The 13,203-nt window shown below is 33.9% G+C and overlaps 1 protein-coding gene across 4 annotated transcripts in view; it reads right to left on the reverse strand.

Annotated features, from left to right (window-relative positions):
* The window catches only part of LOC126919385 (protein Wnt-4-like), a 78,952-nt gene that overhangs the window by 10,983 nt on the left and 54,766 nt on the right, over positions 1 to 13,203 (reverse strand). For 3 of the 4 annotated variants that reach the window (XM_050728563.1, XM_050728573.1, XM_050728583.1), the window contains exons 2-4: positions 8,562 to 8,742; positions 3,029 to 3,152; positions 2,239 to 2,396 (exon numbers count right to left, since the gene is read on the reverse strand). In XM_050728563.1, the coding sequence (XP_050584520.1) occupies positions 2,239 to 2,396; positions 3,029 to 3,152; positions 8,562 to 8,742 (463 nt within the window). Of the gene's footprint in view, positions 1 to 2,238; positions 2,397 to 3,028; positions 3,153 to 3,857; positions 4,039 to 4,109; positions 4,216 to 8,561; positions 8,743 to 13,203 lie in introns of those variants that run through there. The other variant, XM_050728592.1, reaches the window with a different exon arrangement.

Genomic DNA, 13,203 nt, shown 5'->3' on the forward strand with positions numbered 1-13,203 from the left:
TTAACTTTCTACATCAATTTCCAATTTACTAAATTATTCCATTGAACATCTCTATTAAAAAATAGTCTATGCATTCAAATAAAATTCCAGTCGATAAAAGATTCTAAGATTTACTATATCAAATAATTCATATTATGCTTCAGAGATCGTAAAATATTTGTTTGAGTATATAATAGAAATATATTTAACTTTCTACATCAATTTCCAATTTACTAAATTATTCCATTGAACATCTCTATTAAAAAATAGTCTATGCATTCAAATAAAATTCCAGTCGATAAAAGATTCTAAGATTTACTATATCAAATGATTCATATTATGCTTCAGAGATCGTAAAATATTTGTTTGAGTATATAATAGAAATATATTTAACTTTCTACATCAATTTCCAATTTACTAAATTATTCCATTGAACATCTCTATTAAAAAATAGTCTATGCATTCAAATAAAATTCCAGTCGATAAAAGAATTCTAAGATATTTCCTAAAATTTAATGAAAAATATCTAAAGATTTCATTAAAAGAAAAATCTCACTACATCTCAACAGAAAGTGTCAATATTTCAATTTTAATAAGTTTCCAAAATTTGTCTTAAAGAGGAGAAAGATTCATAACCTCAAACTAATTTCAACGTACAGAGAAATTGTAAAATATTTTTCAAAGTTCTATTTCCAACATTACTAAAATTTCCATTAAGTAATTAAGCTATATATTTGAGATCTATTTGTCTATTTGAAGAAAGCATAAGCAAACCGTTGTCGATTCTAGTGTACCAGCAGTTACCGAGAAAGAGCTAACCACTGTTGTTCTCTGTATCGGTGAGGGGTTTGTCCCTTGAACCCTGCACGCGGAACACGAAGAAAAGGATACTGTTACGTATACTCAGGTCTGTTCTCCTCAGTCCTGAAAAGGGTGGAAAATAATCGTCGTTTGTCGGCGGAACGGAATTTCATTAAGTTCCACGGCAGCCGTTTAGATTGATTTACGATCGATACACGATAAAGCAAAAAGAAGAAAATTGATCAAGAACTCGCGAGCGACTCCGGTTTCGTGTTTCCACGAAATTGAAAACGCCGCCTTAAGCTCGCCGCCCGCGATGTAATTCGACCGTCTGCGCGCGTTGCCTCGCTTAATTAACGGACGTTGTTGCGTAAGAACCAAGAGAGGAATTCGTTAAAGTGAATCGAAATTAATTAAGTTGCCAAGGTTTTTAGAAGGGTGGAAATACTCCCGAATAAATGTTTCTTCAAGTTATGAAATTAAACCCTAGAATAATATTCTGATACATTATTAGGATGCAATTGTTTTTTGCAAGATATAATAGCATGTTTTTGTACATACAGTAAATGCAATGTAATAAATGTATTTTCATATAGTTTTAAGTATCTTGTAATTTTTATAAGAAAGAGTGATTGTATTATTTGTAATACAAGGTACCTGTAATGTTAAAAATTTAATAAACAAAATGGTAGCTTTTACGATACAAAATACATGTAGTATTAAAGACTTCAATTCTCTAAAAAGATATTGTATCGTTTATATACTATATTCTCAAGCAGAACAGAATTGCTATCATATAATCATTGAATTCTCCTCTACACTATTTGTCTCTTATCTTTTTAAATATCATGGCTTATTCAAACTAAACCATTCTCTATCCTGTGTCATATAAATGAAGTCCCATAAATAAATCAACCAATAACCTACAAGAATAAAAAGAACATTGTATCATCAGCAGTTTTTAAATTAAAAACTTAACTACCAACTCATCAAAGCTTATATGTATAATATTTCCATCTCATGTAACATCATGGATGCATTAGTGTTGCTTTAACATTAATCTTACCAGGCCCGACTTGTTAAATGACTGGTTTCAGAATTTAATTTAAAATTGTACATTCATTGTTACTTCTTTTGTTCATCTAACTTTATATAAACTCTTATATTAACAAAAATCGACAAATCGATTAATCAGATAATATAAGAATTTATATAAAGTTAGATGAGCAAAAGAAATAACAATAAATGTACTCGATACAATTTTAAATTAAATTTTAAAACCGCTCGTTTGACCGGGCCTGGTAAGGTTAGTTTAACAGCAAGTAATATCATTAAAGATTTCTATATAAGGAACAAGCCTAAGGAAGGTTAAAGAATAAGACGAGTCGAATTTATGGTATCATTTGCCCGCGCGTTATTTTTCAAAGGAGGAGGGAATACAAATAGAGGGGAAATTACCTCGCTGCAGCCGCCCCATTGCCAATTATTCGGGTGGCGTGTTCTGACTCGGTTGTCGCACGAGCAATCGGTGAGTTCGCCCCTGGAACAGGCTCTGGTGACACTGTAAGCAACTCCCGCCGCCGATATTGCGTACACGAACGCTGCCTCGCGGCTGTCTGCAAAGATGCACCGGAATTTCTCCGTTGTAGCACAAGTTTTTCCATTTTCTGCAAGCTGCTAGCGTATTTTACTCTAATAAAAAACAAAATTATACCGCTACACCTGCACCGTGGGAGGTTTAATTAAAAAAAATTATTTCTCGCTCACGGGGAGAAGATTTCGTTTAATTGCTTTGGATTGCATTATGTGTTAAATATGAAAACTTTGGGGCTACGTTTTCTCTATTGTACGCTTCTTAACACGTAGTTAAAGTTTGAAAAAGATTCCGAAGAATCTCATTTTCTCGGAGAAATACTTTAATTACCTCTATAATCATGGCTATATCTATGTTTACGTCTGTGTCTGTATCTACATATGAATTTATGTGTATTACGATATATGCTTATATAAATATAAATTAAATATATAGTGTTATTATAGTTACTACTTTTATCCTCAGTTACCAAAAACCTACTGTCAAATCAAATTTCCATCCTGCCTCAAATACGCCAATCATAACCTCTGAATACATCCATTTTCACGTCGAACTAAAACTTCTCTTCATCTTAAGCTACCACTTTGCGAGGATCTCCTCTCACTGCGCATGCGTCTTAAGCTTTATTCCCTTCAAGACGAAGATTTTACTTACTGACTAGCATCACACCGCCGAAAATGTTGTCCGGATTTTCCGGGCTGATGGAGCAATTCCATCTGGCCGACCGAAACTGGTGCTGACATTCCTCAATGGCCAACCTCGCGCCCGCGCTGACTGCCTGAAAGTAAAAACTGTGTGAAAACCACGAGTGGAAAAGAAAACAATTTCACATGAGTATGCATATATACGAGTCTCTCAAAAACCATGCTGATCAACTTGATAAATTAAAATGCAGAGAAAGATGATAATTACAAATTACAAAGATTAATAAATTGTCGAAAATTTATCTTGGAATTCGTGATATTTTATATCTCTCTGTAATAAATAGATTTATGAAATTGAAAACTCTTAAAAAATAGAGATCAGTTTGATTTCTGAAAGTAATAATATATCGCTTCTCATTAATTAGTTGAGAATGTACAATTATGTTACGTAACTAGTATAGTAAGCTTGTAATTAGATTCGTTTAATGTTGATTCTAATATTAGAATGTAATTGAACTGGTGTCAGTGGGTGGACATGTTCTATATTAGGATCTATTGAGAATCTGTTGACGTGCAGTTAGTAATCACTGTCTGTAATAGCAAGTGGTTGAAATTAATACGGCTTCGATCACTGGGATTAATGCTGATTAGAAGTTGTTTGCAGAAATTGTTGTTGTCGTTGGACGATGTTAATTTAGGTTACGTGTTTGGGAGAATTAGAGAACGCTTTGTAGGTGGTAAGTGTAAAATTTGAGAAATGTTGAAAAAAATTCCGGGTGCACATAAAAGAGTCTTATAATCAAAACAACGGAGCTTAATAAGCTGTATCAATTCCTAACCTCAAAGTACCAAATTCCACTCGCAACACCAATCATATTTCAAACAGTCATGACGAATATAAATCAATATCAACTTCATCTTCAATTTCATTTATTACACAGAAATTTCAAACAATTCTTTTGGACAATGATTGAATCAACAAGCAGTATCCTCGTATATACTTCCAGCCAAACTCGTAACCTGAAACCAAGTCAACACATGGTCAGAATAAAGACCATAGAGATGGAGAAAGATAAAAAGAAAACACGTACGGCTTGATGGCCGAAATTTCGACACGAAACAAATCGAGGATCATTCGACGTGTATCTGGTTAATCGTCCGAGGATTAAACGTCCGTCGCGGTGTCGTTATGAATATTCATAGAGTGGTCTTTTGTCGGTAAGCAAGATTTGGAAAAGCAAGGTAGTCGGCGTCGTTCAAAGAGATATATCGAGCCACGAGTTTACCTAGACACCGGTTTCTAGACGAACACTGCTTCTGCCCTGCCCCACCACGACAAGATTTGTGCATTAGGCAGAGGTAAACGCGATTTTGGGCAACATTTGACCGCTTTTTTACCGGCCATGCCATCCAACCGTCGCAGGCTGCGACAGATTGTCAAAGACTTTATGTAATTGGAATTTATTTATAGTAGCATAATAACATGGATTTGATTTTTTGTATTTGATCTTATTTTCTTAGGTTATATCACATTGATGTTGATACATTAATCTATAGATTAGACCAGTTTTTAGATTTTTTCCCTTAAAATCTAAACTATACAAAAGTAAATTACTTGCACATTAGATTAATTACACAGTGTAAACTACTCAAAAATAGGTCACTTAAAAATTAAATTAGATACATAGCACAAAAACTAAACTCACATCTCTCAGTTCTGTAAACCTAACGCAAGATGCTTTTTGTCATAAATGTACCGGTGCAGGTGCTCTTCTTGGAATAAAGGTTAAAGACCCTTGGTATGGGGAGTTAATTTTAGTATGCAGGTATTATTTAGAATTTTATTACTTTTTGAGATTATAGCGTAAATTCTGTACCGTTGAATGCTGTGAGCACTTTAATACTCGTGTATTGACATTTTTTTCATGTTGATGTGGTTATATTAAAGTATCACTAATAAAATGTTACTTTTCTTGTTTTTAGTGAATTCTTGTGCTCGGTGTTGGTTTTTAATGAACGTAGAATTAAATGGTACAAGGAGAAAGTCGAAGCAAATGGTCGGATAAGGTTTGACGTTGTTGGTTGGAATTTTTAAATGAGTGTGTTTCACTTTATAACATTTCAAGTAATATAATCAAGTAATATATGTATAATTAAGTATTTTTAGTAGCAATTAAGGGGTTGTTTGCAATTGTAAAATTTCAACATTTTACGACATGCAAATTTCTGATTTCTGTAAAAGGGATTTTTTTTTAGAGGAACGATGAAATAATTTAAACAATTTTTGTTATTTATTAAAATGGACGTATTTCGTGATTATTAAATAAAGAATATCTTCACATGGTAGAAATCGAAACGCGCTCGTTCCAAAATTTCAGCTAAATATTTACTCAACATTTCACAGTGTTTAACATTTTCTCATAAGAAATATATTTATTTGAAAAACTAAATCTTCCAAAACATCTTCATTTCTAAAAGCATTACCATGCATCACGTTACACTTCTCTCAAAATCATGCTACATTTCCACGTAATAATTCTTGAACTGAAACATAATGTACGAATTATTCTTGGCCTAAACGTTCTGAATAATGTTTCTACTCGGTATCTCAAACAAATCTTCCACTAAATTTGTTTGAAATAACTGAAATACCATCTCGTAGACGTAACTTTCGCAAACACTCGGAATATTCGGCTGTTTCAAACTAATTTACAACGGCAGAAACAGAGTTTCACGGAGATCCAAGGCTCGATCCAAGATCAGAGAATTCGCGACTTCATTTACCGACTGCGAGGCGTCTCGAAAGGAGGTCGTGTAGGGTTCACTGAAGACCCTGACTGTTCCAGAGCTCGAGTATTAAATATTGCAGGCGCGGCAAACGAAAGCTACAACTCGACCGCTGCATTCCGGGAGTTCTTTAGAATCGTGCGAATTCACCGGTGCGCTCGCGCCATTTTCCACCGACGCTCAATTTTCCCCTTCGCGATCCCGGATCATTTTTTTATCCCTCTACATCACCGTAGCACTTGAAACATATGTATCCCCACATGTGTGTTTATACTTTTCTAAATTTTATTTCAATTTATTTCTTCTATCTATATTCTTCCAATCTATATCTCTTTACATCTTCTTTTCATTTCTTCTGTATTCTGTTATATATTATGTTATATATTATTGTGTTATATATTATGTCATATATTATTGCGTTATACATTGTTGAAATGGTCACCACTTCTACGAAAACTCTACATCTGGTCTTTTTAGTTTTCTCAAGCGCTGAAGCCATCGACAGCATATAGACAAAAGACTGGCACAATGGCAGACCATAAACAATAGACAGGCGGCGTTGGCTTCGGGGGTTTTCAGTTATAAGATAACACTGCTAGCGCGCGAATCTGGACCAGTTCAAATTGTATTCCTACTTATTATTACACTTCTCTATTAAATATATATTTTCTACCTTACACTTTATCCACGCGTTTTCTCTCTTTATACATCTAATAACCTCAACATATATTATGTTATATACTATTGTGTTATATGTTATGTTATATATTATGTCATATATTATTGTTATATATTATGTTATATATTATTGTGTTATAGGTTATGTTATGTTATACATATTATATTTGTTTAGAAGGGCAATGAAACGTTGTTATATTATGTTGTATTATTATTATGTATACTACATTTGTGTCTAATGTATGCTATAAGAAATAGTTGTGAAGATATGCTAGAATAATTATTCTTAAAATAAGAAAATGTATATCAAGGAAACTAATCCGGTGTGCTAAGGAACCTCTTTCCAATAAACGTAAAATCTATGATACAATACATTATTGTATCATTATTATGTAGTATCATGGATGAGGGGCCTGGGAGGTGTTGTGCGGATTATAAACAAGCGATTGCTGAGCGTATATGTAATGAGGCTAAGACAAAAGGCAAGGGGTTGCTAAGGGACAACAAACGAATTAACAGCAGTCCGAGTTGAGATGTCAAAGAGTGTGGTTTGCATTGATGAGAGTCGTTGATTAATTAGCTAGTTGTGTTGATTATTATAAATTTTATTAGTTCATGTTTAACCAACATTATTTTCTGTTCAATTAACACCTGTTCAATCTACTTGTCATTAATAAACTAACTATAGTAGTTACGATACTACAATTATTATTATTTATTATCATATTTATTTATTATTTCTTCATCTAAAGAAAGTTTAATTCGAATATGTTAGAAGATGAAGAGTTAATAGAAGAAAATAATTTAATAACAGAATGTCAAAAGAATTCGAGAGAATAAACGTATGGAATAACTATCATCATAGAAATTGAAAAAGAAAGCGTCTGAGGAAAATGTCGAACGTCCCTGTAACATTTAATTGCCCATGATCTCCCTTTTACGTATGCATATTTAATGACACGGTTCAATGCAAAATTACGCTATTCGCCCCTTAACGATGCTGTGCATTTTTTCGTTTTTGATTTTTCGATCTTGGAAAATTAAATGCTTCACACGTACATTTAGGTTTCTCACAAAATTATACTTTCGGTTCACATTAACGACGAAACTCGATGACGGTAATGCAGGGAAACTGTTATTATTACTGAACTCTTATGGTTTTTATATCTCTCGGGTAATCAATTTTGGAAAGCAAAGAAATCTTTGAAAAATTCTTCCGTATACGCTATTATATCGAAAATGTTTAATTCGCCACCTAATTGACGTTAGATGATGTAAAGAAAAATTTACCGGTGCACCAAAATGCTCACTCTGCCACTGATTCACTTATGGCAACATTATCTAAACTTTAACTTTTTTCATGCAAATTCCTTCCATTTTAGTTTCTTTGGTATAAGTTTTACAATATAGCCAACAATTTCACTTTTGAAGAAAGAAGAAGAAAAGAATCTAAAATTGATTTTCTACTAGTATCCTATTAAAAAAAAAGTGTAGAATGTAAAAATCATATAGACAATATCACAAACGATTAACCAACAGCGTATTAAATTAAAAAAAAAGAGAATTAAAAAACATAAAAGTGAGAAAAAAGAATCTAAAATTGATTTCTCACTAGTGCTCTGTTGAAAAATCCGCAGGGCGTAAAGATCACACGACCAATATCACAAATGCTTGGCCAATAAAAATCTGATCTACGCAAAAAAATGAAATTGAAAAGAAAGGACGAAAAACGATCGAAAGCCTGATTTCTCGTTGATTCTTCGCTGGAAAATTGGTAAAAAGATGTGTAAAGATTCTACGAACAATATCAAAAATGTTTGATCAATTAAGAAACTAACCTAAAAAAAAGAACATTTCAAAAAAACAAAAATGAGAAGTATGGGGAAAAAATGGAATATTGATTTCTGATCGGTCCTCCTTTGAAAAATCGACAAAGTGTAAAGATCGTGCGGACAATGTCGTAAACGTTCGGCCAACAGGCCGCGCGGAGGGCCGGCGAATCGAATTAGCCGCGTGCTTCCCCGGCCATTAATCCGAACGGTGAAGGAGAGAGGTTGCCCCTGCCGTGAGGTAAATACCTGCAGGACTGGCGGCGAGCGGGAGCATATCGCCTGCTGCTTCGCGGTCAGGTGCACACTCTTGCAGTTCTTTTCGGCGCTTGCCGGCCCGATCACACCCGCGCCAACGATCTGCGCTTGACCATCGCCACCGCTTCCAGAACTTGATCCGCTATTCAACCGTGGCTCAACACCCAGATACCTGAAACAATCCCGGAAGCAGCAACCATTATTGTTATTATCCTTCGATTTCTTACGTGAACCTTCTTATGAAATCTCAACCAAGTTATAGTGATAGATTTACGGAAATACTTATGTAAGTTGGAATTGATCAGAAGTGAGGTTAGGTTGAAGTTTCATAAACGTAATATTAAAACTACCAAATTGCTTAATATAAAAATCGAATAAAATATTAACTAATATATTAACTAATTATATATTAATAATATATATTATATATTATATATTAATAATATTATATATTAATAATATATTATATATTATATATTAATTATTATATATTATATATTATTATATATATATTATATATTATTATATATTATATAATTATTATATATTATATATTATATATTAATAATAAAATATTAACTAATTTATTATACATATAGGTTTATGAACATATTTATGTAAGTTGAGACAGAAGATGGAATGTGAGGTTAGATTAGGGTTAGGTTATAGGATTAGGTACAGATTTAGTAAGTTTAATATTAGGACTATCAAATAGATGATAATTGTCATAAGATCTTAATCAAAATTATTGTATTAGTCGTAGCTTCATGAAAATATTTATATCAGTTGGAATGGAAGATGAGATGTGAGGATGAGTTACAGATTTAATGAAGTTAATATTAGAATTATCAACGTATGTTAATGTAACGAGTTTTATATACTTTTTTGCATTTACAAAAAATTAATTCAGGCAGTCGATGCAAGCTTCAAGTAAAAGGAAAATATTATTTTGAAAATTATCATTTAAAAAATCCAGTGTATCTATACAGATTAATATTGTTCCCCTATCATTCTCGAATCACGGAATTTCCTTCTCCCCACTCTCATGTCATATATTACTTGCCCACCCTGTATTTTCACGAAGCATAGAGGACAGCTACTCGGTAGCCTCGCTCGTACCGAGGCTACCCACAAAGGAACTCTCGCCGTGACGAACCACCTATAATTAGAGCAGGTATTCGAGTGAAAATTATAGAGGGGAAAAGGACGAAGGGCAACAGCTAAGGGTAACCGATGCCCGACAATATAAGAGGATCCGCAAGAACCGACAACAGGGATTGTCTACGCCGTAACATGAGACAAGAAGACTTAACTTTCCTATCACATGAATCACACGAATCTTCAAGAATCTTGCTAGTAAAAGTTATTAATTGTTTTCAATGTAAATGAAATTTTTTAATATTAATATTGAATTTATATTCGTAATTACAAAATTATAGTAGTGACATAAAATATAAAATTTTATTAAACATTATATTTCCATATTAGTATTAAATATTTTTTTGTCAAAATAAATTGAATGCACGTATTTCGGTTCGTTGCGAGCGAAACATTTCGATATAATATGTTCCATAACCTCAAATTTATAGTAGTGACTTTAAACATTACGTTTCGTTAAAAAATATATCACTTCAGTTCATTATTGAAAGAATACTTCAATACAAATTTATATCAGTAATCATGTATACAAATTCACTATAATGACCTAAAGCTTTTGACCTTTTGATCCGAATTTATATGGAAAGAAGTATTTTAATAATTTTCCAATATGATTTTCCGATTTTATATTTCTCCATAAATGTCCTATTAAGTATTTAACTATTATACTTACGAACGGTGGTATATTTACTTGCTACAAAGGGTTTGGTTAGGGATAAAATGTTACACGAACCGGCGGCATTTTTTTCTGCGGCGTTCATCTACCGAAAAGTTCACGGCACCTGGGTGAAAGCGTACAAGGAATCAAAGAGGCGTGTACACGGTATATCTCAGAGAAAGCGTGTCGAATTTAATTCCTCGTAAAGCTCCATTAATTTACGGGTGGCCGCAAAGAGATCCAACATGTCCGATCATCCGGCTCAATTATCGAATTTATTTAATGCCGGCCACTCGTAATGAGTACCTGCGTGCAAAAACCTATATTCTGGTGCAGACGCGCGAAAATATCGTATCTTCCCTACCCCTCAATACATACCACATGTAGGGAGAACGATTGGTTGACTTTTCGCTTGCAATTAACTTTACCGAGAAAGATCAGTTCCCCGTTTTAAGGAGCGTACCTACCAGCAAACATATTCACGAATAATGCAATATCTTTGCATAATAGTAACAGGTTTGATAATAAACAAGTGAAATTTTTCAAGGGAATTGTAAAAATCATAAATTATTTTAAAATTGTAAGAGACTGTAGAAAAGGGATTCCTAACCTATTGCTTGTAACTTGTCAATATATCTATAATGTAATTTTATTAGTTGATAAATTATTATAATGTAATAGTATCAGTTAATAAAATATCGTATAAGAAAGCTTTGTATTTACTTCGGTATCAAATTTAAATAAATTTAAAAAATACAGATAAATTTTAGATTTTATATATACCAATCTAATATAATCTGAAATAACGGCAGAGGAAGGATTAGTTACAAAAAAAGTAAATAAAAGTAAAAAAAAGAGTCTAGAAGTTCGGAACCGTGTATCCGCCTCTCGTTAATCGCGGCGTCGACGTCGTAAGAAGAAAAAACAGGAAATATAGGAAAAAAAAGAAAGAATAGAAGTGGTCCTGTCATTTTCTATTATTTTTCAAAGGTTGCCCCTCTTCGGAGCATAGGTAGCGGTCGTTTAGGCGGTAAATCTTAATGAGAATCGAGGGTGTGGCCTTGGCCGGGCCCGGGAACGATGATTGCAACCCCGTGGGCAACGTTTAAGGGAACGGGTCGTCGCGTCAACTTCTACACGTACGACACACGCCGAGGGAGTGACCAATTCTCGTGCGGACGCGCCTTCGAGCTTCCTTAATGCGAGTTTGAGAAGATTTTAATCTGCCCACGAACTCGATTACTCCCGAAGCGCCTGGCTACTCGGAATTACAGATGTGGTCTAAAGGGAAGATAAGTCAGTGTTGCTATTAATCCTTTGGGATAATTTATCTCTTATTTAAGTTAACCTCTTTCTCTCATACTTTTCATACTGATATTTACATTCATATCTTTGATATTTTTGCAATGCCACGTATCTTTTCCTCTTTTGTTTCTTGAGCTAAGTAGAATAATATAATAACGAGACGAGTTGATGGTTGTGCCGTCAAATGTATTTAAAAATATTTTTAAATATATAGTACAGTGTCGTTCGCTTAAAGTCACTCGGTATAAGAATGTTCGATACTCGTACGCTAGATAACGCTTACGTTCGCTCGATACTAATTGTCTTAAAGATCGTGTTCGTTTATTTATATTGGTCTGGGGAGTACCGGAAAGTTTAAATTCGACCTTCGGTTGACGGTTGCACGTAGCGGCGATATTGTTTTGTCCGGAGTTTGTTTATCGTTACGTTTTGTACGTTAAGACGGTGTCAATGTCCCGAGGCAAAACAACATGAGTCGCTCTCGATTCGCATCGTCCTCTGACTCATGTGCCGCTACAAATATATAAAATGATATTTTTTACTGTAGATAAAAAGAAATATGATTTTATTTATTGAGAAATTCAGTCAATATTTGAATTTTATTTTTCTCAATTCTATTTCCCTGCTTTCCTTACGAATTTTAACTTCGTAGAATGTTTAAAAACTCGTTTCAAATTAAGCAACCACATTTCCTAAATACATATCTTTGATCCGTTAGCAATGTTCACCTTCTCTTTTAAGTCACCAAAAATTATACTAAGTCGATTAAGCATAATCAAACTTCCTCGAATTTCCTCCTACCACCATTTCGAATGAAACAATCACAGCATTTCTCGAATCTCTTCCTACCGCTGATATTAATTCCCTATAAGAATTTATGCTCTCAAAAAAACCAGTACCACGTACCATCACCACGGAACCTCTTTCTAATCACCACCGTATCCTCCGCCAGCAATTTCAATCTCTAGCGCGGAAATCACATGAGTCATCTAACGAGGCTGACCGGTGCAACGGCGTAGGAGCGTTTATTTGTTTGCGCGCCAAACTCCTCGACTAGCTTCCATACCTATTTCGGATTTGTTTGACCACGGTCTCTCTTTCACTGACCTCTTCCCACCACCCTTCCACCACCACAACGAAATCACGCTATTTAATATTTGAAGTTTTTGGAAATGGAAAAATATCTGTAACCATAATTATCGATAATCGTCATCGATATAAATATTTTTATTTAACAAAATCTGAAATAGAGTGAGCCAAAGTCTAAGTACTATTGTATGTTATAGAATGTTACGAAAGATCATAAAACCCGAAATTATAGGGACGAAGGATGCGTCCTATGTGTACGTATAGTGTACTGGCATCATCGGCGAGAAGATCATCCCAGTCATTTGAAGTATCGATGTTTATGAAAAGGCTAAGCCGATGGTTAAATAGAAGATTTTGTTGGTCGGCTACCCTTAAATACGTGTTAGTCGCGCAATATTGCAATCAATAGGCGGTTGGCGATAT

This window comes from Bombus affinis, chromosome 1, assembly GCF_024516045.1.
Source record: "Bombus affinis isolate iyBomAffi1 chromosome 1, iyBomAffi1.2, whole genome shotgun sequence".
Classification (NCBI taxonomy): Eukaryota; Metazoa; Arthropoda; class Insecta; order Hymenoptera; family Apidae; genus Bombus; species Bombus affinis.